General features: G+C 33.9%; 1 protein-coding gene across 1 annotated transcript in view; it reads left to right on the top strand.

The window, feature by feature from the left end:
- Positions 1–26,058, top strand: part of LOC128873660 (band 4.1-like protein 4) — a 128,814-nt gene that overhangs the window by 97,760 nt on the left and 4,996 nt on the right. Inside the window, exons 5-10 of the mRNA XM_054117372.1 lie at positions 1,077–1,174; positions 19,407–19,527; positions 20,086–20,173; positions 20,260–20,376; positions 21,478–21,990; positions 24,603–24,817. Of these exons, the coding sequence (XP_053973347.1) occupies positions 1,077–1,174; positions 19,407–19,527; positions 20,086–20,173; positions 20,260–20,376; positions 21,478–21,990; positions 24,603–24,817 (1,152 nt within the window). The remainder of the gene's footprint in view (positions 1–1,076; positions 1,175–19,406; positions 19,528–20,085; positions 20,174–20,259; positions 20,377–21,477; positions 21,991–24,602; positions 24,818–26,058) is intronic.

The raw sequence follows: 26,058 nt of genomic DNA on the forward strand, positions 1-26,058 counted from the left end.
CGGATCTTTATGCAAAGTAAAATCTTGGCGAACGTGCCTACAAAAATTGAACCTAAATGGGAATTTATTTTATTCTGAAAATATTATAACATGAACTTTACTTTCAATCTTTTCTATATTCTTGCATGTTGTTTGAATTTTGAAGTTTCTTGCACATTCAAATTTCCTATAAATGCATAAAGATCCGCAGTCTACTCATAAGTATACTAGTATTTTTGGTATCAGGTGAATATTTGTATATTATACAATAATATGTGTCACTTACAATTAGTTATTTTTCACCTATGTTTCATACTAATATTCATTTGGATTTGAAAGCTTACAATCACAGTAAATAATATTTGTAATTATGATTTGAATAACCATAAATTAGATCAATTTAATGATTCATTATGCAGTAAAAGTAATTTAATATCTGAGACAAAATGGTTACCCATCAGAAAGAGGTATGCTACAATAACGTTGGTTCTTTAATTAAGGCACAGAATATAAAGAGACATAATTAATTTCTACAAATAATTGAAAAATGTTCCTTCGACTAAGAAGAAATGCTATCGAGAGTTAGATGTGAGAGTTAGATGTTAAAAGAAATTGTTTCAATAAGTTTTTATTTGAACACATGCTCTTTTGGGTTACGAATAAACTTTATATTCATCATGAAAGACGAATTATCTTTTATGTAGACGAATTTTTCACAAGCAATATTACATATTTCTACCACCGTGTACGATTAATATAGAAAATATTACTATTAATATATTTTTATAATTACAAAGATAGGTATAGTTGTCTATATAATACATAAGTATCGACCTGGGTAGTTCATATATTAATATCCAATCGTTTCCGTCATTTTGGGAGTAAACGGAGTCACCGTTTCGAAATTTCACTATTAAATTAGGTGTCCAATATTAATTTGACAGCCACCAGTCGGCATAACGTGACGGCCTCGTGCTGTGATTGCTAACTCTAAATTTACGACTTCCAAGAGGAATTCAGTCCGCGAGATTCGGTCGCGACGTAACGACAAACATGAGATCATATTATTCTAACAGTGTCATTTTTCTATTTTGCAGGTACCAGTTCTTCCTTCAAGTCAAACAGGACATCCTCCAAGGAAGACTGCCAGTGTCGTTCGATTTGGCCGCGGAACTGGGCGCCTACGTCGTTCAATGTGAGTACCTAGCATTAAATTTTGTTATTAAATTTTGTTATTAAATTTAGAGAAGTATATTTAATTCCTTAGCTCTGTGAAAATGTTATCGATTTGTTTTAATGGTGTGTATTTTCACTCGTATCGGTGGAAATACAAAATTTTAATTGAACAACTAGAATCATCGAGCACGATTATAAACATTGAATCGAGCCATAAATTAGCATAGGTAAATATGTACATACAGTATAAGTACTATGAAGCAGACCAATCATTTCTTTGGTAATTCATATAATAGATAGTAAATCTGAAATGATAGACAGATAGGTTAGATAGTCTAATATTTTATTTTGTCATTTCAAAAAGATTCATTTCGAGAATACATTTCTTTATCGCCTCAAAAAGTATTGCTAGACGAATTTTTTTTTATTATTCAAGTCCAAGTGAAATTCTAATATTAAGAGTTATAACTGCTAGAAGATTATAGTTGATATTCCTGTCTTTTCAATAATGAAGATACTACGTAATTAATAAACTTAGTGAAGATATTGCTGGAAAATCGTGCATTAACCCTTCATTCTTAAAACTCGATGAAATATTCCGTTACTATTTACAAATATTATAATACGAGTATGCATAAAGGGCATAAATTATCAATTAATTCGTAGTACTGATAGTTATGAATATAAAACAAGAACATTTACAACATGCACGAGTCAGAAACTTCAAAGTACTTCAGCTTCGTGAACGAATATGAATATTATAAATAGAATGCGGATTTCATGCGTTTATGATATAAACTAATATAATAAATACATGTTAAATATAACCAAAAGGTATGTGCACCTATGCAAAACGAAATAACATTATTATTATTATCATATTAATTGTACAATACATTCAGCAAACATTATGTACATATATTTTGTGTGTTTTCCATATTAACGTACGTCATAAATGCATAAAATCCACAGTCTAATTATAAATAATATATATAGATGATCTCTTTCACGAAGAACGTTAAGTAGCCACAAACGATTTACAATGTATCACGCGTTGAAAGGATGCAGGTGTACTTAAATTGCATCACGTAATTGTATAATCTCTGCTAAAAAAGTAGGAATACCTTGCGTCATCGGGTCCACATTGCTCACATTACAAACGTATAATTTTCCGAACAAATGTATCATGCGCTATGCTAGGAAAGCGAACGTAGAGAAGCGCAATCAATCAGACGGTTAATGTTCGCCCGATTTCTTTTCGCAACGAAGCTTCCCTCAGCCACCTTGACGCGGAGATTATTACTGTTTCTAATGAACGTTATGATTAAAATTGGTGGCTTTAATTAAATCCAAGGATATTAATCATTTCAAGGTCAAAGAAAGCCAGGCTAGACACGGAAGAGCGAGGGCTGGCAATAACGTTGCTGAATTAACGCACAGTTTCGAACGCGTCTGTCTGAAAGCAGGATTAATTTCTTTTTACCCGAGACGTTGTGACAATTTTTAGAACGAATAGAATTTCTCAGACGTATTAATCGACAGAGATATTTCAAAAGGATCACGTTTCTCTAAACTGTACAAAGCGAAAAAAATTAAAAGGATAAAAGATGCTTAAGAAATTTAATAAATTAGAGTCCTTGAGTTTTGTGGGTAATTAAAATATATTTAATTTGAATTTAATGCATTTAATTTAAATTTGATTCTATTATCAATAAAACTCGTGTCTTTTAATGTATCTTCCAAGCATCTTTTTCAATTTAATTTCCTTGCCATGTACTTGTAATTTAACAAGATTTATTCATGGTCCCTTTTGTTTGCATAAATGTGACTTTAATTACGTATCCTTTTTTTAACTCATTAAGGTGGTCTTCTAAAAAAAAAAACACGTGACCTATTAAATGAAAGCATTACAGTAATTACTTCATTTCACTTTAGTAATAAACTCTTACTGGTTGTACCAAAGAGTATAAAGTTTTAGTGAATTTGGATATGAATATAAATTAATCTATATATATATAAATTTCTTTCGACTATAATACCACATGTCAAAGGATAGTAGATGAAGACAATGTTATCTTTCTTTGTCTAGAATATCAAAATAGCATGCAGAACGTTTAGTTAGTTTTTGAATAATAGATAAAGTAACATATGTTTTAATTTCTTTTAAGTAATTGGCTATAATAACGTAAGCTCTCTTTAAGAAACGAATTTCTTGAAAAAAACTAAGTCTAAGAATATTTGCAACAAACGTACGTATTAGAACAATATCTGATAAAAATAATATCTGATTAAAATTTTAGAAAATGTTCAGGCAACGTAATAAAAGTTCGTAAAATAAGCATTCCGTAGTTGTCAGCATTCAAATTCTTAAAGCCTCTTCTGGAAAACTCTTTACAACAGTAGACTGGAAAAGCAAAAGTGTACTGAACAAAAATCAGGATGTAAACATTCTCGTAGGTGAGAACAAAGTGGTTGAAAAGTATAATTTTCTGGAAGAAAAGAGAATTGAAAGAAGAACGTACTTGCGAGAAGAACGTGCAAATAGGATATCCCGATGTGGCGCAAAGGAAAATCGTTTAACCAAGTAATCTCGGCAAGACAATTGCGAGCATAAACCTCAAATGGCCCCCGAGTGCTCATCCCTCATTAAACGCGCCACTACAATTCTGAAAATAAGCCGTAACTCCTTTTGTTTCACTGCCAACAATTTCCTCACACTCGCGTCTTCCGGTACAATTCTTACCCGCGAGTGTCCTTGAACGTTCACAAACATGCAAAGAAGTCGTTCTGGTTTCTCTTGGGCATATTATGCGAAAAATAGACCGGAATTCGTTGTATAATACATCCTTACAAAATCTTACACTCGATCTCGTAAAACAGGTTTTGCGTAATTATTGACGGTGTCTTGGCCATTAATTAATAACGAGATTCCTCTGGGCAAGTTTGATCGTTTAAACCTAGCTTGGTGTCAACGATCTCTTTTAAATTGTATGCATGTTTCAATCCAGGCGATCTTTTTCTACAAACGTACTGTGATAACTAGACAGCGGATTTTTACGCAAAATAAAATCTTTGCAAACGTACATATCTAAATAGGAATATATTTTACTCTGCAAATATTATAATACGAACTTTAATTTCAGTATTTCTTTTTGTATTATTGCATACTGTATGCATTTTGTAGTTTCATGCATATTCAAGTTTCCTATAAAAACGTAAAAATTCGACGTCTAATGATATCCTTGATTTTTATCAATTCAGTAACATAATAGTCAATTTTAATAGGAAAGGGGGAAGTTTTTATAGAGACCAGATCAATCATGTTTTATTAGGAATTTATAATAAAATAAAGTAGATACAAATATTAGCAATCGATCTTGTATGTGTACAAATTAAAGGATGGTAGTTTTGCAAACTCCAGCAAGCTTATTATTTTATTTGTCATTGCATCAGTTTATATATTAATTTAGTAGATTCATTTATATGATAATTTATTAGATTGAATAGTAAAGTTTGCAAATTATGAAGATGGCTCTAAAATAAAACATTTAAATGCAAGATAAATAACAGTTTATTTTTCCGAGACTGGATTTTATTTTATTTATCATTGGATTTCTTCATATATTAATTTAGTAAGTTCTGTCTATGTAATCGTTCAATACATTGAAATGTAATATTTGAAAATTCTGAAGATGATTCTAAAAAAAAACATGTAAATGTAAAGTGGATAATAGTTTCTTGAGACTGCTGTTATTTATCATTACACCCCTCTATATATTAATTTCATAAATTCTTTTTATATGCTATTTTGGTAGATTGAATGATAAAATTTGCAAATTCCAAAGATAGATTTAAAATAAAACATTGAAACCTAAAATAAATAATAGCTTGTTCGAGACTGCAAAATTGTCATTCCATCATATACAATAGAAACCGTCTCGTTCGAATACAATTGAAAAGTATTGCTGAAGCCCTCAGCTAATAGAGTTACTTTCTTACATCAATCAAAGAACATCTTAAAATTTGCTACATAGTCAATAAAATTTCATAAATGAATACTGCTTTTATATTCAAATGCAGTCGTTCGTTTCAAGTTGGAATTAGATTTGTCTAAGTGCCACGTGTAGAATTACTCTTCAAACATCTATGGTTTGATCTGTCTCCACGAGTCAATTCACGTGAACAGCGTTTCAGAACAGTACTCGGTGCGTGTACGCCTTTGAAGTTTGAGGAAACCAATTAATTAAGCTAACGCATACAATCAGCTTAGAATCTGGAGTTTCTATTCGGTACTGATCGATATATATTTAATGGATTACTAACCACCGGTAATTAATAGCGAAAATTGTCAGAAGGGTCTACATTTTAAACTCTAAAGTCTTTCACATAATTAACAACATGTAGAGCTGATCTCGTCGAGAAGACTCGGTTCCCCGAGAGGTTCTCGCGACTCCTTAACCTCTTTTCATGCACTTCCGCATACGTATACGTTTTTCATTTATTTAAGATGCGCATGGAAGTAAGGCGCGAATAAAATTTAGCTGCTTAGTTTTATTAAAAATTATTTTATATCGAGATTAAATTATGACGGAACGTTTCGATTCCTTACTGGTTTATTTTTAATTGTTTTTGTGGGGGGATGGAAGGATTTTATTCTATTCAGTAAAATACAAAATGTATTTCATAATAATTGTAAATGTGTGATCACATGTAGCGTCGTACCTGGACATATGGATTACGTGTTGTTAATTTATGAGATAGACGTAATACGCATAATTTGGTTATGACAATATGTAGATATTGTCAAAAACATAATTTACGAATGAAAGGAATAATTATAGTAACATTTTCAATGATTTACAATTTAAAAGTAGATTAATCACGCGTGTCATTATAGCCAGAAGAAATTTAAAATATGAGGAATAATGTTTCGCTAAATATTAAAAGATTCTTTTTTTTTTCGTTTGGCATATTCCATAATTCTATAGTATAAGGAGATATTTTTATATCCTTAATCGTTATTCTGAAAACAATTTATTTCTTTGAATTTATATTAATGTATCTTCATGTAGAGCTGTTTCCTCGTATAAATTATGTTTCTCTGCTACATAATTCTATTTAATTTTTGAAAATGTTAGTAATATCATTCCTATTATTTGTATATTTAATTCATTTTTATTTCGTTATTACCATAGATTTCAATCCAAAATGTTTTAAAAGATCATTATCATGTCAAGTACATCATCATCATGTATTTTAGTATATTACAAAAAATAATTCGTCCCTATAGAGGTTAAGTGTCTCAAAGACATAAATATTAGATAAATCACGAGTGTTGTTATTCATGAAAGATGGATTAATACCGATTAATGTGTCGTCTCGATTTTTCTAAAACGATTACAGTAACAAGATCAATGGGCCGTTCAGGGCTATATAAAATCTGCCTCCACTACACCATCCTTCGTTATTCTCTCATAATTTTTCCCAGGTTACTGTATTAGATTGTGCTAGGTCGTTATAGCTCTCGTCTTTTCACGCACACCTGCAGACACGCAATCTCAGTCCTTTAACCTTCTGCGATCGGTGTCGAGTGAGACTCGACAGCACTGGTTGTCACAGCAGCTCGTCGTCGAGTGTCACTCGACTATTTTGTCCCTTCTCATATTGACTGCAGCGTGCTAGACAGTAGCCTTAGTCGTTCTTATGCGCCAGTGTTAAAGGTACACCGTGATTAAACAGGTTGGAAAATGTAAGGGATTATATATCGATGTTTAAACGTAATCAGCTTTGTTTCCCAGATTTAAAAAATATTTAGACCTCCTTTTATAGAATAAATAATTTTAAAACGAAGTAAATGTAAGAGAGATATTATTAATTTATAGAAATGATAATTTTTGTAAATCTAGGATTTAATTTTATCAAATTAGTTAAGGCTTTGCACTTCAAAAATTTGTTTGATATGAGCAAAACTAGCAATTACTAATTTCTGAAAATTAACATTCAAGCTCGTTGTTGTTAATTAAAATTCATTGTTTCTTAACTAGTTAAATTATTCCTTTCGTTGAATTTAAATGAAACTAAATGTTTTGTTCATATACATTAGTAATACATGTTTCTTTTTAAAATAAATAGTATATAAAGGGGTTTCTAATAGGAGTTTTAGACTTTTGTATTTTAATGATAGCGTACGCCTCTCAATGTAGTTGCGATGGACACTCAAACATCATCTTTCACGTTTACTTACATAATGATATACATTTTGTGTTTGATTAAAAAGCAGAATCCTAGAATCCTTTTTAAAAAACTCTTTATGTTTTCGAATTCAGACTTCATAAAATGTAAAGAATAAAAATGGATATAACAATAACCGAGAAAATTATAGTATCTTTGGCACAACTAAACCGATTCTTAAAATTGTTCAAGGAATAGAAAGCTACGATATCCGCGAGTAACATAAGCTATATTTCATTTTGATAAAAATAAGCTTTTAATAAATCTCAAAATAAAATTCTAAATTCTAAACAAATCTCTAAATTCAGAAATCTCAAAATTAGTAAAAGTTGAGGCAAAATATGGATTGTATCCTATAATTTATACAGTACCTTAATCTTCTTAACCGTCTGATAAAGCATTCAACAAAAAATATAAAAAATCACGTGGAATTTCGATCAAGTACCCGACACTCAATATTAATCGTAATTACAGTTTCATCTGTACGAACGACGTTTCACGTACACCAACCTAATAAAAAAAAAAACGGCGCTTTGGACTCCCAAGCAGCCACGCATCGAAACTGAGGGTCATTGCACGGTGGTCGTTACACTTGCTCGGTTTTTTTCACAAGCATACTGACGCATTACCGCGAATACTCGCGTTGCACGACGAGCCCGAGCAGTAACGCCCGATAAGGTTTTACGCAGCGAGAATCGGCGAGTCTAGAATCCCCCCGGTGGTTGTGCATCGAAGTAGACGGAACACAGAGCGGCTCGGTGGGCTGTTTGTTCATTTTTATCGCGATAATGCAGCGTTTTATTCCGCGACCCGCGAACGTCGAGACAGCGTGAGGTGGAAAATTTCACGGGGCAACGCCTAACGCTCGTGTACGCTTATTTCCGACTCGAGGGAGTCTAAACAAAATTGCATGGTCGGTGCCACATTATGCGCCCACGCCCGCCCGAAGCCGACACGACGAAATTACACTTCGCAATCATTTCTTTTTCGTCGCCTTTCCGGCGAACGCGCGAAGAACGACCTCGACGTTTCAGCGAAATTTTGAGGAAAAAGTCGAAGAACGGCCATGGGTGGATCTATCACCTCAGGGAGAAGTTCAGGGATATTTTGCGATGATGTTCGTGGATGAGTTCATCGGCAAGAAAATATTAGGTACTAGGAAAAGTTCGTGTGGAACATTTTTTTTTGGAACACAATTCAAATACATTAGAACATTTGTAAAACACTATTTAACACTAAACCTACCTCAGTCAAATGACCGTTTTCTAACTTTTGTGTGGTTTCTTAAAATAGGTAAATTGTATAGAATTGTTTCGTGTATTATTCAATTTAGTAACGAGTGAGGTAATTTTGTTCGTAATTATAAAAGACATTTTATTTAATCGATCGAGGTAAAAATAGGCACCAATAAAATGTCGGTAGGTTTAGTGTTAACGAAGTGTTTGCCATTTATTTGTAGGACTTTTTTCCATCGTTCTTCGATCTTATATGTTCCTTTTTTGTAAAAAATCTCGAGGTATATTAATTAAAATAAAGTAAAATAAAATAAACTAAAACAAGGAAGGTTGAAAATAATTAATATTGCAAATATGAGAAAGGAAATAAAAAATTTTAAGCTTGTAATAATACACAGCATTCTATAATTTATAAATAACAATTCCAAAGGAAACATATTAACTAAGACCAACGATTTGAGTCATAAATATAACGAGAATATAAAAATAGGTCTGTCTCATCATTGATCACAGAAATTGAATGTCGATGTTCCATAAACGTATTAAAAATGTTAATGTAAATCTCAGCCTCGCCATTAACTACCACTATTTGGTGTTGTTCCATAAAAGTTCCAAAAACATGAAAATAGGTCTCCGTTTCATTACTAACCGCGCATTTATTCGGTAACGATTGTCTGATAAAAGCAATAACACCATTGTGTCTGTAATCTGGGATATCACAGGAGAGAAACGGTGCTTGCACCGAGAGGAACACTTCTCGAAAGTCTTTTCCTACGAGGGTTAAAGTTTTCCACAAAGGTACGATCAGAGAAAAGCGATTTAAAAAGATTCGTGGAAGCTTTGCACGGCACGTGATTTCAATTTCGCTGGCGAAAAGAGACCCTCGCATGGACGGTAACGCGTTAAACTTTCCCAAGGTACTTTCAACTTCTTTTCCCTCTCAGACTGTTATTTCTATTTCGAAATACCTCGGTCGGAACATTGATCAAATCGAAGAAGTAATCATGCTTTGCGAAAGAATCTGCTCGCGCTTATTCACCTTTTTACTTGTTCCTGCCTTCTACGTAGAAGACATTGTTCGTACATTGTTCGACATTCTTCTGTATATTCGAAGAACTAAGTAGACTTTCCTTTGTCGTTGAAATGCAGGGAGTTCTTAGGAGTATTTGTATTAACTTAAATATTAACTACAACTGTGTATGATATAAAGGAATTTCTAAATTTCTAAGTAGCGTTAGAATTTTGTTATTTAGTAAAACGCAAATGGAGTAAAACATATTTGACTTGTTTTAATTTTAAATAAAAGTACACACGATGCAAGATACTGATACATGTTTTTTGTTATTAAAAACAAAATCCAGGCATCCACTTTAGAAACTCTTTATTTCGGGCGATGATTATTGATAAATAAACATACTGTATTAAGTAAGCTTTTGATTAATGCACATTTCACGTCGTATCTATTATATCATTTTATATCATATTTATTATGTACATATTTTGATATTATGTATTGCATAGTATTCAGATATTTTATATACAATATTATTAACACTATTTAGTTCAATATAAACACGTGCATACATATGTAACATAGTTTAGACAAATTTTTAATTGAAAAAAATCGTTCGTACCATTAATTCTTTGACTGCGAAGGGCGTATATATACGCTCTCGAGAAAGGGGCACAGAGGAATGTTTATATTCATTAAACCAATTTATGAAAAAATATCAGCTTATAGGGAATTATGAGATGAAACTTTTTTATATTAACAGTTTATTCATAGGACGCTTAGTTTCGAATATAAAAATTGGAAAGTTAAAAGACCTTTTTCCTTAAAATTCAATTTTTGCAGCGAACTTCTATGTTTTCAATTTTTATCTCTGAAACTAAACGTCGTATGAATAAACTGTAAATATAAAAAAGTTCCGTCTTATCATTCCCTATAAGCTGATATTTTTTTTTAAATTCGCACCTCTACGCCTTTTAGAATTTCCAATAAAAATCATATCGCGGTAAAAGGGTTAACTGCCACTTTCATTTTACAAATAATAAATTCTCTTAATTTTATGAACATTTTTGTTCAGATTATTTCTGTATTATTATTGCCTCGTATCTACAACTATCTCTGCAGAACCAACCAACGAATTTGATATAATCTTGTTCGTATAGATAATACCTAGTAACATTTCCATTACTCAGTTCTATACGTGTTATTACCAGCAAAAATTAATAAATACACCATTCACCATTATTTCGATACTAAAAAACTTCTATCAGTAGAAATTACTACATGTTTCACTTACCATTTGATTTTTATCCGCGTCTCGGTAGCAAAGACGGCTTCTAGCCGGGCGGAAGGAGGCCGCAGGTCCGCACGCGTTAGTTATCTGCTGCTGAGATTCAAAGTCATGCAAATAGAGAAAGGGCGGGGGAGAGAAAGATACGGTCGTGTTTGCGTCTCATCGCCGTCAAAAGAGACGAAATGAATGCCCTTTCTTCTTGGTCAGTCCCAAGCCCGTTGACAACGAAACGTGGAGCTAGAAGAGAGAAAGAGAGACACGAGGACCGAGTGGAAAAAAAATGAGAGAGACATGAGAAAGAGACACGGCACGCGTTTTGCTTCGCGAAATGGAGATAAACTTCGCTGAATGCGCGTGCGGTCCGCCGTGGATGAGATCACCGCGGGAGGATGGATTGCAACATCTTAAGCAACATAATTTCACGTGTTCGACTTTCCTGTTCGCATTTCTTTTCCACCTTTCCGTCGTGCAAATAAACGAATCCTCGGTGTTGCGCTCTTTTCCTTGATGCGTCGCGGATACACGGTGGGACAAAGGAGGATTTGCACAATCGACATTTTTTTTAACACATTCGCGATCGTTGACGTGAATTCTCGTCACTTTAAATTCTATTCCTGGTTGTATATCATCTACCTTACTAGCAAGTGTACGAATTATGAAAATCTTTTTATTTTATACGCTACATATTTACAACATTAAAGATAATATTTACTTCAGAATCTTATTATTTTCGTGAGTGTTCGGTATTGGAAACGTAAAACAACTGCCGGTCGCGAATGTGCTAAGATAACTGCTTGCAAAGATGTAGTATACTTGTATAACATAGAAATTTGAGTGCTTTATTATACACAGAAATAATATGTTGACTTAGAAATGACTTAACATTTGAAAATAATGCGAAGAAAGTATTTGCACACTTACTACTGTAAGTAAATTAATATTTCTTTAACCAAACATACTGTCAAACAAAGGAAAGAATAGTTCTTATGTATAACGTGTCTCAACCCCCTTAATGTAAATTCTCTAGAAAATGTGTGGCATATTTTATACTTGCAAATCAGGAATAAAAGAATAGAATCAAAATGATTTAAAAATCCTTCTTATCGAAGTATGGTCATCAATTTTGCGTCATCATACAAGAAAGTTTATAAAGTTCATTGCAAAAAGACTAGGGGCGATTCTTGAAGTAAAAGAGATGTATACAAAATATTGAAAATATATATAGCTCTAAAGAAATTTAATAAATTTATTATGACGTAAATTATTAACATTTTTGAATTAGCATACTACTTTTATGACAATGAAGCACTAAAATATGCCCATTACCCTTATGTACAACTTCTTTGAATACCATTTTCAAAAAATTGAATTTGCAAATACTTTTTTGAATCAGTGTATCATTCCCCAGCATGGTGGAGCTGGGAAGTTCTTTATAATGGATCGTAGCGCCGTATAATTTAGCAACGGCAGAATGGAAATGGTGAATAACTGTCGTGGAATATGGAAAACGCAAACAAGAGGTGGAATCTTGACCGATATTTATATGCATCGTTATAATATATGTTGAATGGAAAATGGGAATGAAAGATGAAGAAAAGAAAGGCAGTACGATATCACAGTTTCCTTTCATCGACGTATACCTTTTTCAAATTGTTCACTGCACGTATCAAATTCAAGCAATGTAGGCAGAGATGATGGAACTTTATTCGAATAATAGGTGACGAATAGAAACTCTGCACAGCGATTTATTCGCTGCATGCATCTGAATGAACCTGTCATTTGAGCGATTCCTGACATTTTTTAATTCGTGGTACAGTTTAAAAGAAGAAGGTTCTAAAAAGGCTCGCGTTGTTACAATTTAGAGAGGAAGAACCTGGTTATTAGTGGCTGGCGGTTGTTTATACAAATTAATATTTTCACATATAGAAGAACAGAAATGGAATTTACGTGAAAGTATATCTTATGTTCTAATTAGCATAACATGGATATTATTGTTGATATTTTATATATTTTTGCATTTATGTAGATTCTCATACAGTCATTTGCCGTAAATATATAAACATATGTAGTCTATTAATTACAGTAAAAATATTATTAGCTATTTAAGATACTTTTTAGATGTCATTAGGAATTTTGTTAATATAGTTTGATGTAGAAGGAATACTCTGTTAAAATTAGAATTAACTTATAAAAATATAATATGTACATTTACAATATAGTACTTCCTGTGTCATTTTCTTTAAGGAAAAGAAATTTAAATAAACTCTTTTATTTTCTACAAATTAAAGCAAGTGAAAAAGAATGTTAATTATATTAACAAATTACATTTAACATTCATTTATTTAAATTTTAATATCAATACATTACACTTTATACATTATAATAATGAAACTATATTAATATTGATAATTAATTTCCTTTCTAAAGAAGGTCATTAATTTCGGTTGTAACATTATCAGTAATTAACAGATTGCTGACCGGTCACGAGTAAACTCGTGTTCGCACTTGCATTATCTATTTCAATTTGTGAAACCCAGAGTCATATAAAATATTGCAAAAGCTTTGTTCATCGTGTTATGTATGTAAAATATTTCATTCTAATTCATTATGTTGGTGAAATATAAATCAAGTTTATTGCAGTTTATTTATGAAATCGCTTCTGTGTAAAAATGCCGGTCAACAATGTGTGAAGAAAGAGTATTGCTTGCTACGACCTTTTTCTCAATTATTCTCTGAAATTCAGCTAAAATCCAAAAATCCACAGACAATACAATCGACCATGTCGTTAAATTATTATTACATAATTTCATTTTTAACAAAGGATCATGACGTTCATTTAATTTACTTTTAATATCAACACATTACATCCTATACATCATCACGATGAAACTATATTAATATTAACGATTATTGTCATTCCTAAATAAGGCCATTAATTTCGGTTGCAACATAGTCAATAACTGAAAAGTATTGCTAGCTGCTACCCTATTTAAATTATTTTCGAAAATTCAGCTAAACTCCAAAAATGCACAGAAAATACAATCGACCATGTTTGCTTCCGAGAGGTTTAACTAAATTATCACAAATAATTTCATTCTCAGCAATGGATTCGTAATGTTAACAAATTGTTGGAGCGATAATGGTATCGCGTTCCCTTGCTCCTAAAGTGAGGCAAACGAACGCAACTTCTGGTTTCCTGCTGGAAAAAAAGTTTCATCGTTATGTTGGATATGTAATTACATACTTGTTCAGAGTCGAAAAGTACTTTCACGGGAAGACGTTTTAACGGGCGGGTATTAATCAAGTGGTCAACGAGGATGGTTACTTTTCACCGTGATTTCTGCGTTCTCGGTGACATATCTATGCCGTTTCTAGCAAGGTAACGCGTTTTCCTTTCGAGTGGCGAGCCCTTTGCCACGGGATCGGCAAATATTGACGTTCAACCCCGGAAATAAGTAGAACGGCCGGTTGCTGCGCTCTATTTTCAAATGGATATGGACCCTCGACGGTGAAAGCGTTGTCCAGTTCTTCCTGGAGATCTCAAACAAGATAGCAGGAAAGCTTTGAGCGCAACGCCATTACAACGGGCGACGAAATCACCTTGGGCATTCTTTCTTCTCGGAAGTCTCTCGAGCGGATCCCATTATTCCTGCGCATTTCCTTGCCCAGCACTCTTTCACTCGGGTAGACTCATTTTTAGGGCGTTGTTTCATTTCGTGAATTAATTTAGTTTCATCGTTTCTCGAGACCTTCCAACCCCCCACGCCACCGCGGGGCCGTACGATGGAAATTCGAAGACGCTTCATCGAGGCTCGGATAATGGGATCATACCCCGAAGCTTCATTGTCTTCTACGTTTATTATTGTTCTATTATCTGCCGTTCTTACGCCTGGTTTCTCTTAATTGTATGCAGTGTAGCCGCTTTTAGCGCATAGAAATGGCTACTGAATGTACATTCACCGACGAAAGTTAAAGAATTTTTTATTCAAGTGCTAATTCGTAGTCATAGGCTGGCTCTTTAACGTTTGCTAATTTTTAATGCATTATTTATGGTGCTGTACGCATCAAATCGTGAGAATTATACAAAAAACAAGGTATTAATGTAATTTATTTATTAAAGTTTAGAAATGTAACTAGCTTAAGTGGACGTAAATCAAAAGGTAAATTTTAAACATTGGGTTCCTTCAAATTGTGTTTTATTTTATTGTCTCGAAGATTGTAACATATTATTTTAAATGCACAATTGATTTATATTGATAAAAAGAATTATACTTTGAAAAAATAGATAGTGAGAATGTGACTTTAGAGGCTTTACAGGGTTGTGAAGGGCTAATTTTACTTTGGAATGCTAAAATGAAAATGTTTGATCGTGAATTTTTTTCTTAAACACTGTTAATAATATCCTTTTCAATATTTTCGCATTTATTCGTACATATTTTACCCAAAATCAAAATGAATCGCAATCCTACTCTTATTTTCAAATGACTTATGTCTAACCTTAATTGGCCAATTCACAGATTAGACTATCAAATTCTGTTTAAATGAAAATTAAATCTTATTATCAAGTATTTATTCGAATGTAGCTGCTCATATAAAAAGGTGGCAGTGAACAAATTAATTTAATCAATTTAATTTCGATGTTTCATTTGTTTAACCCTAAGTGATGTAAAATGACCAGATTTGGCATTTCATTCTTGACTTGCTTGTAAAGCATACCCAGGAGACTGCCTTAAGGGCGCGATACGATGTCGAGAGTGATTGGCATAAACCGCATTCCGGGGATATTAATTAGTCGGTATTCCTGCGCATGCAACCCATATTGCATTTATAACGAGCAAGATCGTTCATGAAATATGAAACTTTGATGGGGATATACAGCTGCCTGGTATCCATTATTAGTATTTATCAATGATTCCACCGTGGAATCTTGTTTAATAGCCAAACATAATTTGTATTACGATGAAATACGCCAAAGAAACAGCAACAGTACCATTGAATAAAATAGTAACGCCAATTTGCAAAATACACAAAAAACAACATCAAATAGGAATTGAGCTGAACTAGGATCTTGGATAAAAAAAGACCAAATATAAACATTTCTAGTTCTGTTCCCGTCCCATTTACGACTTGCCAAGACAATAAACAACATTTACCAATAATTTATTAGGTATAGAAATGAATTCTGTGCCTTTACATTCATATATTTATAACTCAAGTAGAAATATTTACTCATCATTTCGTCGCATTAAGTCTCAACCTGATGGCCATTATAATATACAATAATCTTCGGAAATGTACATCTAGCATATGCAAAGTCTAGCAGTCATCAAATTTTGCCTTTTGTTATTCCTCCAATACATTATAAGTGTACTTGAAAATATCTTAACGTAGAAATTAATCGTGTGCTTTTACATTAAATCATTTATGATTGAAGTTTAAAGTAGAAACATTTACTCGCCATTTTCTTTTTACAACCACATATGTGCCCTCTTCGAATGTGCGACTGAGTCATGTATTTTCTTCATACATAAATAAAAGCATTATTCGTAAATAAAAGATAAGTTTACTTTAGTAAGGGCACAGGATTAATTTCTACACCTAATACAAACTATGGGCATTCCAGTGTAATTCTTCGACCCAGTAGCGATTTCTTATCGCTCAATTAGGCTCGTCTGCCTATAGCCGGTTGAATTGGTAATCTCCATCAATCAAGAATCAGAGTGACGACTCATTAGAACGGGAATCGAGAGATTCCGATTACGCACCGTGACCGATTGGCATCTATCGATCGAGTTACATTCCTCCCGTTCCCTTTCTTCGACTCTAGACAATTCTTTGAACGATCGGACGTCGGTACGCGGACATTTTCCATCCATAACGATCCCTTTTCCGACGGCTTCATCGAACCGAGAGCCTGGGGACCCGATAACTATGCCGCGTTTCGTGCATAACGCGGCTCGACCGATCGTTCCGCGGTCCCCGACCGGCGGTCTCGCAATTACACGACCGAGCGAGCATGCAAGAAGCCGACGACGACAAGGTGTAGGGTTCTTTCTTCCGTGGACGACAGGAACGAGAAACCAGCGGGAAAATAAAGTGCCCTACCCACCGGTCGGAGCCGATATTCATCAAAGTCGGTGATTCAATTAACCGACTAGGATGATTTCTGGAGGGCATTTCTGTCGGTGTACCCTGTGGGAGTAGACGGGCGACAACAACGAGGGGAGTGCGAAGGGACAGGGTTGACGAAGGAACCGAATTCCCGACCAGCGGAGAATCCACGACGCGAATCAGATACCAGTAATTGTCCTCTGGGATCTCGATTGCGTCACGTGGCCACGCTGGACGTGGTTGTTTGGACCACTTTGGTCTGGGGGAAACAGCACCTCGAGGATGGAGAGGATATTATTTAGGAATTTTGGGACGATTGGGGGTGCTAGATAAAAATATTTTTTATCTAAGGGAGGAAATCACATTAGAGGATTAAGTATTAAGTGTTTCTCGAGATATTTTTTTACACAGAGGAGTTTACTTAAAGTTTTCTTATCTTTGAGCATATTTTAGGTATATAGGTTTAACCCTTTCAGTGCCAACAAAGTAGAAAATGACGGGTCTTTGAAACAATATTTCTGAATTTTTCGCGAAATTGTTTCTTATTTATTTAAAACGAAAACATACAAGAAAACAGTCTTCACAAGAACGGCTATGTCAGGCCATAAAACTTAGCGTTCTGAAGAGAATGAGATTTGAACCATGTAGATGGAACCCATAGTTTTCTCAGAAAGCGGTGAAACAAATTGAAAACGCGCTTAATACTACTCCACACTCGAGATTGTAACGCTAGCAAGTCCAGAGATTTCTTTCTGAACATTTGACGTAACATTCTCGAAATGTGTACTATCATCCAAAAAATGAAAAAAGGAACCAGTTGGTTACCTCGTGCGTAGCGGAAATACATAACAACGAACGAGTATCAAGCTTGAAGAGAATATCGATTGAATCTGTCTGTTGAATCCCCCATACCACCAAGTTTGGGTATGTTACATACTCGTATTAATATTCGGACACTATAGTACTTTATTCATTATTACAATGTATACCTGACCATAATGCAGTTTATACACTTTTTATTGTGTGATCTGTTAGAACGTATATTCTGTCTAACAGAAGTGTAAATTTTATTTATTAGCCCTTTGCACTCTGCACCATCTCGTTGCAATACATGCGAACAGCAATCGCATTACATAAAATAGTCTAACTTTGGAAACGTGTCGTGTTTGGTATTATTAAACTTGATTATAAATTCTTCTAGCTTTCTTGAATCGGTAACACCACTGTAAACGTAAATCCTTGATGGTGTTACTAACAAAATTTGTTAGATTTACGATGTCCCCTTATGGAGGACATCCGAGTGCAAAGGGTCAAACATATCGAATTTGTAATGTAACAAACGATATACTAGGTAATGCATTGTTCCTACCTACTTTGTTTGAGATAGTAAGTCTGATACCTACGCAACTAAAATTTTATCTTGTGATGTCGATTCAATCGATTCAACATTATCTCACTTTCAACTCATTTTTCTGTAGCGTATAAAAATATTGAGATGGTCTTGTATGCCATGATGAATCGACGTGCAAGACTTATGCAACGACGTGATAGTAAATAAAGACGATAGAGAAGGGGGTCGCAAAAAAGGGAGGCATGAGTTACACATACGAGAATTGCAGGATGAGAGTACTTTCGTGCGTGCTAGCATCCGGCTATAGGAATGCGTGTTATGGAACGATTTACTTAATACGTTGCGAATAAATTCTGGATGAATTCCTTATACGTACATAAATTCATAAAAAGAAGCTGTTATACACAGAGAAAACGACGATTACTTGCGGTGCGCCGCGTGTAACGGACGTGAATTACATTACTATTGAACTCGCAGAATTTGTACAGCGTACAAGACTCTGCATGTGATTACAAATTTTCTACGTGAAACGAATGATGATAAAGAAATGATTCTGGAACGATGGATTTCTCTGGGTTATCGAAAATCTTAATTTTCTTGGATACTCCTTCATTTTGATTTATTGGTTCGAGGTAATCTTCAATTAGAATTTTAAGGTATATGAATATTATTTTGTGTAGAACTGAAATTGTAACTGTAATTTAGGATTTATGTTACTGATCAATTTTTCAGAGTGTAATTCGAAAGTTTTTTTGAATAATTTACTCTGACCAATTTTTTGCATAGAATACATGGAAATAATTAATTTATCGAATGGAATAAATAAAAACGTATTTAGTGAATAGGACGAAGAAAATAATTATGTATAGAGTCTGTTATAGGATAAATGGAATTAATTGATTTCTTACATGAAATGAGAAAAAGGATTAATTTATCGAATAATATAAAATTGAATACACTTTTTATGAATAAAATATGAAATGAAATTGTAAAAAACTAAGTTTGTTTTGTTTGTTCCAGCGGAACTCGGGGATTACGATCCAAGGAGACACTCCTTAGGCTACGTGACCGAATTTCGATTCTTAGCCAATCAAACTACAGAATTGGAGAACCGTATAGTGGAACTTCATAAAACTCTTGTGTAAGTGTCAATGACCATTATCGAAGTACCTTTATGATTCTTAAATTAACGACTTTTTCGTTAAAAAAAACTTCGCTACACAGCAAAGTATTTATTCTAACAACTAAAACTATTAACATATACATCTTCACCTCGAATTAATTATCATCCGAATATTTCAGTAGCATTTAAATTTTCTGGAAAATGCCAAGCGTTTCTCAGAATAATATCACTTTTGAGAATCAGAATTATATAAAGAATATAATTTAATTATTTCTGGATTCTACAGTCTTTCTTGCAGAAAGTAAATCATTCGGAATATATAGTTGGAAGAAAATATCATCATAAAAACAATAGATTTAGTACATATAATTTCTCGCAATGATGTTTTAATAGTTACACTTTAATTCAAGAAGGTTAAATGCATTCTGTTTCTATTTTATTCAATTCATTCCCTCGAGTTTGTTCAGGCACGTGATCTAATTGTTTCGGATAGCGCATAAGTCTACCGTGTAAATTCGTAATGTATGCCATTAACAATGGCAGTAAATTAGATAGTAATAATGACATCCTTTCCAGAGGTCAATTACCATCGGCGGCGGAGCTAAATTACTTGGACAAGGTGAAATGGCTCGAAATGTATGGGGTCGATTTACATCCTGTGTTGGTGTGTATTTACTTTTCTCATTTAAAAATAGTATAGATCCCTTGAGTAGGGATAATTTGTGAAACCTCTTTAATCCTGATCCACAGGGCGAGGACAGCGTGGAATACTTTTTGGGCCTAACACCCAGCGGGATTATATTGTTGCGCAACAAGACCAAAGTGGGAAATTACTACTGGCCTCGGATCAACAAAATCTATTATAAGGTTGGTAGACGTCTTACGCAATTTCTGAGAATTTCATTACCTGAATGAACAAGCGATATAGTTTGTATATGTATATTGTTTTATATGCATTGTTACATTAATTTGTGAGGGCTGGTTAATTAAATGAGCAAGTTTAGTGGTAGTTATATATTTTTGCACGTGCTATAAATTACCGTATGGTATATCTTATATTTAAAGAAACTAAAGGAGATTAAAAGAAAACAGGTACATGCATTATTATTTAGAACATCATAAGTTTCGACTAGCTACATTTTTCTTGACTATATCTTACCCTGTTTATCCTAATTTTTAAAAGCCCATGAATTAAAAGAGAACAAACCTTATAAATTAAAGTGTGAAATGCATTTAAAAAAAAGGAAAAGGGATGGAAATTAAACATTTTTTCACTGATCGAAGGTTGCCTGTTATTTAATTATTATTTAGTACATCATAGGCTTTAACCACTTTTTCCATCTTTTCTCAACTTTATCTTACCTACTCAATTTATGTATCATTGTATTAGATTATATTAGGTTGTCCAGAAAGTTCGTGCCAATTATTAAGAAAAATTCAACAACACATTTGAATTTTAATACATATGTATTGAATTGTATAGGCACCATTTTTCTCCACAACCTTTCCACCTTTTAAGGGATCTATACATGTTATTTGTTTTCAACCATACCTATATATTCAGATCTATACCACCTACCAAAAATCGATACGGACTTGCCAGACAACCCAATATTAGGTCATCCTAAACGCTCATGCCACTTATACTTCTGCTACGGAAATTAATATGTGAAAAAAACATACTTTTAAGTGTTACAAAAAGAGGTGATGTCTCTCATTTTACAATGTTTTCTCGCCATTATGACATAGTCATTATAAAATTTCTGTAGTTTTTTCATTAAATATTGATACCAGTTTTCAGCATAAACTTATAGAACGACCTAATATTTACAGTATGCCAAAAAAACCTTAAGTATATGTCGAAACGTATATTATCCTAATCATCAACCTTTGAACTATCTACCTATCTATTTATTGAACGTCGTTAATTGCATGTAATTCTCAAAATACTCTTGCACCACTTTCCAGGGTAGATACTTCATGCTGAGGGTCAGCGAGAAGAACTCCGAGGAGAGGACGCACGGTTTCGAGACACCGTCGAAGGGAGCGTGCAGACACCTGTGGAAATGTTGCCTGGAGCACCAAGCGTTCTTCCGTCTGATGGCTACTGGACCACCGCCTCTGAGCCCTTACTCACGTTTCCGTTCGTACAGTCCTCCGTCTGGATCGGAGAAGCACACGGTGATCAGACGGAATCCGCCGCCGATATTCCAGAGGACTCCTAGCCGTAGAGCGCAACGACGAGTGGTGGAGGGCCAAGAAATGGTCGGCCCTTTCGTGGAGACACCTGCCACCGTGAACGCGAATCCAGGCAGTATTCCACCGAGCGGGAACATTCTGTGCAGCACCCAAAACGCTAGGCAGGTGAACAACTCGAGTCCCAGGAGCACCAGGAGCGCGCCTTGGACCCAGAGCCAACCTCGGGGTCTTTATACTTCGTCTAGTCCTCGGTCCGTCCGCTCCGCGGGAACGGCACCGGCAGTACGTTTTTCAAATTCATAATTTATTAAGATACAGTGGATGTAGAATGTATTCGTACACCGATCAATTTCCCAAAAAACTTTTGTGTGAAATTGTGGTGTCTTAACTTCTTTTTTTATAATCAATGATATTTTACATATTCTCGGAAGTCTCTAAGATAGATATAGTCCAAACAACATTTACTAGTTAATGTAATTTGTGAAATTAACAAAAAAATATGCGAAAAGTGGGCAAAAGTATAGAAGCAATAAGTATTTATACGATTCTTATGACGAACTATTTACAGTAGAGTTTGTAATGTAAACACATTAGTTTATTACTCCGTACGAATTAGAAAACATCATATTTCGAGTAAAGTACTTTTAAACAGTTGTGCGAATATTTATTGCCTCAACATTTCTATCGATTAATTGTTTTTTTCTTGTTAATTTCGCAACTTACATAAATAGCTATTTTTTTTTGTAATCTATCTATTTTAGAGATTTCCGAGAATATGTAAAATGTTATTGTTTATCAAAAGTAAGTTAATAAATTACAATTTTACATAGTTTTTTTGGAAATTGATCGGTGTACGAATACTTTCTACACCCACTGTATATCTGTATAATACATTTTCAACCCTTTGCATTCGGATGCTTTGCCTGTATCGTGAGCCTTGCAAATTTTCTTAGTGATTATATGGATCTTTTATATTTATTAAAATTCTTATTAGTCATAAATCGTGGCGGCTTTTCTCAAATAAAAATTCTTCTGATAAAATCAAATATTTTGGCAAAATGTTATGTGCCAGATTAAACTTCACCTGTGTATGTGTATGTGTACATATGTGAATTAGGTAGACATTACATTACATGGTTTCAAAGTTACGCTATTTAATAGTCGCAATTTCAGTTCGCACATTTTGCAAAGTGGTGACTCCGAATGCAAATGGTTAAAGTACTTCTTTATTAGAACTATGCAAAGGTCTTCGTCTTATTTTATTGTTTGTATGTTGTGTTAACATTTTTTCAAAGTAAAACCAGGATTAGCTGTCGACTTTATCCGTCTTCAAGTACTTAGTCACGTCATTTGAGTAGAAAAAGAAACTAAATAAGTCCTCGTGAAATGATAGAACAGTATAAAAACAATAGTCTGAACAAGTAGAGCAACTCTTTGTTTGGTATTATAATAATAGAAATTTATTCTCTAACTTTCACAGGACGTTGACTTCCTATACTGTTTGCATGTGATGACATCTTAGATAAGATATAATGAAAAGAGTCTGACCTATTCTTAAGGCTGTTTAACAATCGCTATTTAACCGAGATACCACGGTTCAGCAGTCATTGTGACAATGTTGGTTTTGTTTTTAATATGTAGTAGATGATAATAGCAACATCCTTCAAGTAGAAATTACGAACGTCTTCTAAAAACTTGATTCCCATACGAGAGTCTATAACAGGGGCTTCACATTCAGGATTTCCTGAACTGGATTTCCAGTTTCACCAGGCTTCAGATATTAGTTAAACAGGGCAGCCATCTGATGTAACCAGGTGCTCGCCATCTGGCTACATTTCGCAGAGCCGTCTTTGCAATCGGTTGACCAGATTCCAACCATAATTTTTTGTACTTGGATTGTCATCACTCAACTACTTCCCACCATCCTTTACAATCCTTCTGAGAATGTCTTTTTTTAACTCTGAGACTTTTGGGGTCTTCATCGACTTAACACACTTAGTTTACTCCCCTTTATTTTGGCTTTCTTCAACGATGCTTTGTCAGAAATCAATCAGCATTTGCATGTATAAGTATTGCATGATATAAAGATGCGCTTTCAAATTAATTATTAACCACAGGATTTCGACATATAAATTGCGCGGCCCTCTTTAGGTACTTATTAATAAACCTTGAAATAAATTTGGATGTAGAAATTATCAAAACAATACGAAAATAAGAATTAAATATTTAAGTAATAAGAACAATTAATACTTGAAACATTATTGTTAATAAATAACTAACTGCATCTTATACTATTGTTGTTCAATATAACAAACAAAATTAATCTATTTCTTAATTACATATAATTTGAATACCTACAGAAATATAACAATTCAACCTTTGTATCATTATTTTTAAATTAATTTCATAGTTTTCACAAAGATTCTCACGCCAATTTGTTGGGCTTTATTCATTAATCATCACTTATGATAAACATATGATAAACTTCTACATTAAATTGACAGATTTTACTTTTCCATTCGCTCGACAGTCATTCCCACTAACTTCATTATGCACTAATGGATTCTCAAGTTCCCGAGGGCAGCAAATGACCCCAAGTCTCAGACTCGAGTCATCCTAGGGTTAATCACTAACCAACGTTGCATACGAGGAGTAAATGTAGAACCGTACTTCCGTCCTTTCGAATCTTTCCCATGCCATGTTTATCCACTATCTTCTACTTAATTATTAATTCACTGAGCCATATTTTTGTTTTACACGATCGTTGGTTTAGATAAATTACTAGGTGAAAATTATAAAACCCTTTATGTAGACCTAATAATGTATATTATTGTCAGACTGTATTTTTATTTAATTGATATTTATATTAAAACGATTCTCTGTTTGATTTTCAGCTCTTAAGCAGGCTCCAGCGACGGAGCAGCTCTGTAGAGAGCCAAAGTTCAGGGGACAGTCATAGTCGCGGTGGTCATCGTAGAAGAAGTCATAGTCATAGTCATCGGAGACATAGTCGCCACTCTGATTGCGAATCCGAGCTCTCGAGAGGCTCGGAGACCAGGTCAGGCCATCGTAAGCACCGCAGGAAGCACAGAGGTTCTCGATCTTCTAGGTATAGTTATTCACATTTGACTATTCTCCAAAGGAAAACGGTCGAAATTGGGCGTCTTTTTACTTTCGGGGAAAAGGAACGATTATTTAACATCCTAAGAATTTTTATTTCATCCATATGTGATTGGGACGTTGTAATAAATACATTTAAAAGTTTATAGTTGTAGTAGGAATATCATGGCAGTATAACTCACGTATTATTTATCTGTTTTATTTTAATATAAGTATAAAAGTGTGTATACTGCTATTATTTTTTTTCTAATTTGAGATAATATTTTTCCCGCTGTACGAGGTAATTATATAAGTAATATATAATGTTATTAGATGGATGCCGGATATATCCGGCGTTCGTACCGAAAGGGTTAATTATTTTGAAAACCACTACATGAAAAATACAAGAATGGATTTCAAATATATTTATTACAACTTTCCCACCACACGTCGATTAAATGACAATTGTTTCCTGGTTTCTCGAGAAGTATATCCACACATTACGTAAAAGTGTTTCTCTTCCGACGAGCACCAAAACCGGCCATTTTCGTACATTGTTCTATCAAACAATCAAATATCTTAATTGTAAAGAGACCGGGTCTAGAACAACACCGATTTAGCCGACCCCGTTGTCTTCCATGGTGCATTAAGTCGATTGAGCGTCTTAGATGCACGTTCCGACTTAATTGGTAATTAATTGGAGTAATAAAGGTTCCTTAGACGGTCATGTGAAAATGAAACAACTTGCTAGAACGTCTTGGCTGGGTTCGTCGACCGTGAAGACGGGAAAGAAGCCCTGGTACTCATTATACTCTCACGGTAGGGTACATAAAGTGCGTAAAGGTGATAATTATTTTAATGACGACGCGCTCGGGAAGTATCAACCGCGAGCAACGAAATTCTCCTGATGATGCTTTCGCGTTATTCAATGAAAAATGAACGCGTAAAGACCGGTCTCCGTAATCACAGCTTGACAAAAGTGTACGATTCAAATTTAATTTATCACCGTCTACTCATAATGCGCGATGGCGTTCCCGAATTAAGCCACGCTCTAGTACAGTGGTTCTTAATCAGTTTAAGCTCATATTAGTGTCATAATCATTATGTACATATTTATTTATATATACATATATTGGACGAGTAATTTATTATCATTGATTTGAATTTATTAGAGGTAGGAGTAATCATTTTCTTACTATCGATTGCAAGAGCTTTTTAGGATATTACCTTAACGACAAATATCTTTTTCAA

This window comes from Hylaeus volcanicus, chromosome 3, assembly GCF_026283585.1.
Source record: "Hylaeus volcanicus isolate JK05 chromosome 3, UHH_iyHylVolc1.0_haploid, whole genome shotgun sequence".
In the NCBI taxonomy this organism is placed as follows: Eukaryota; Metazoa; Arthropoda; class Insecta; order Hymenoptera; family Colletidae; genus Hylaeus; species Hylaeus volcanicus.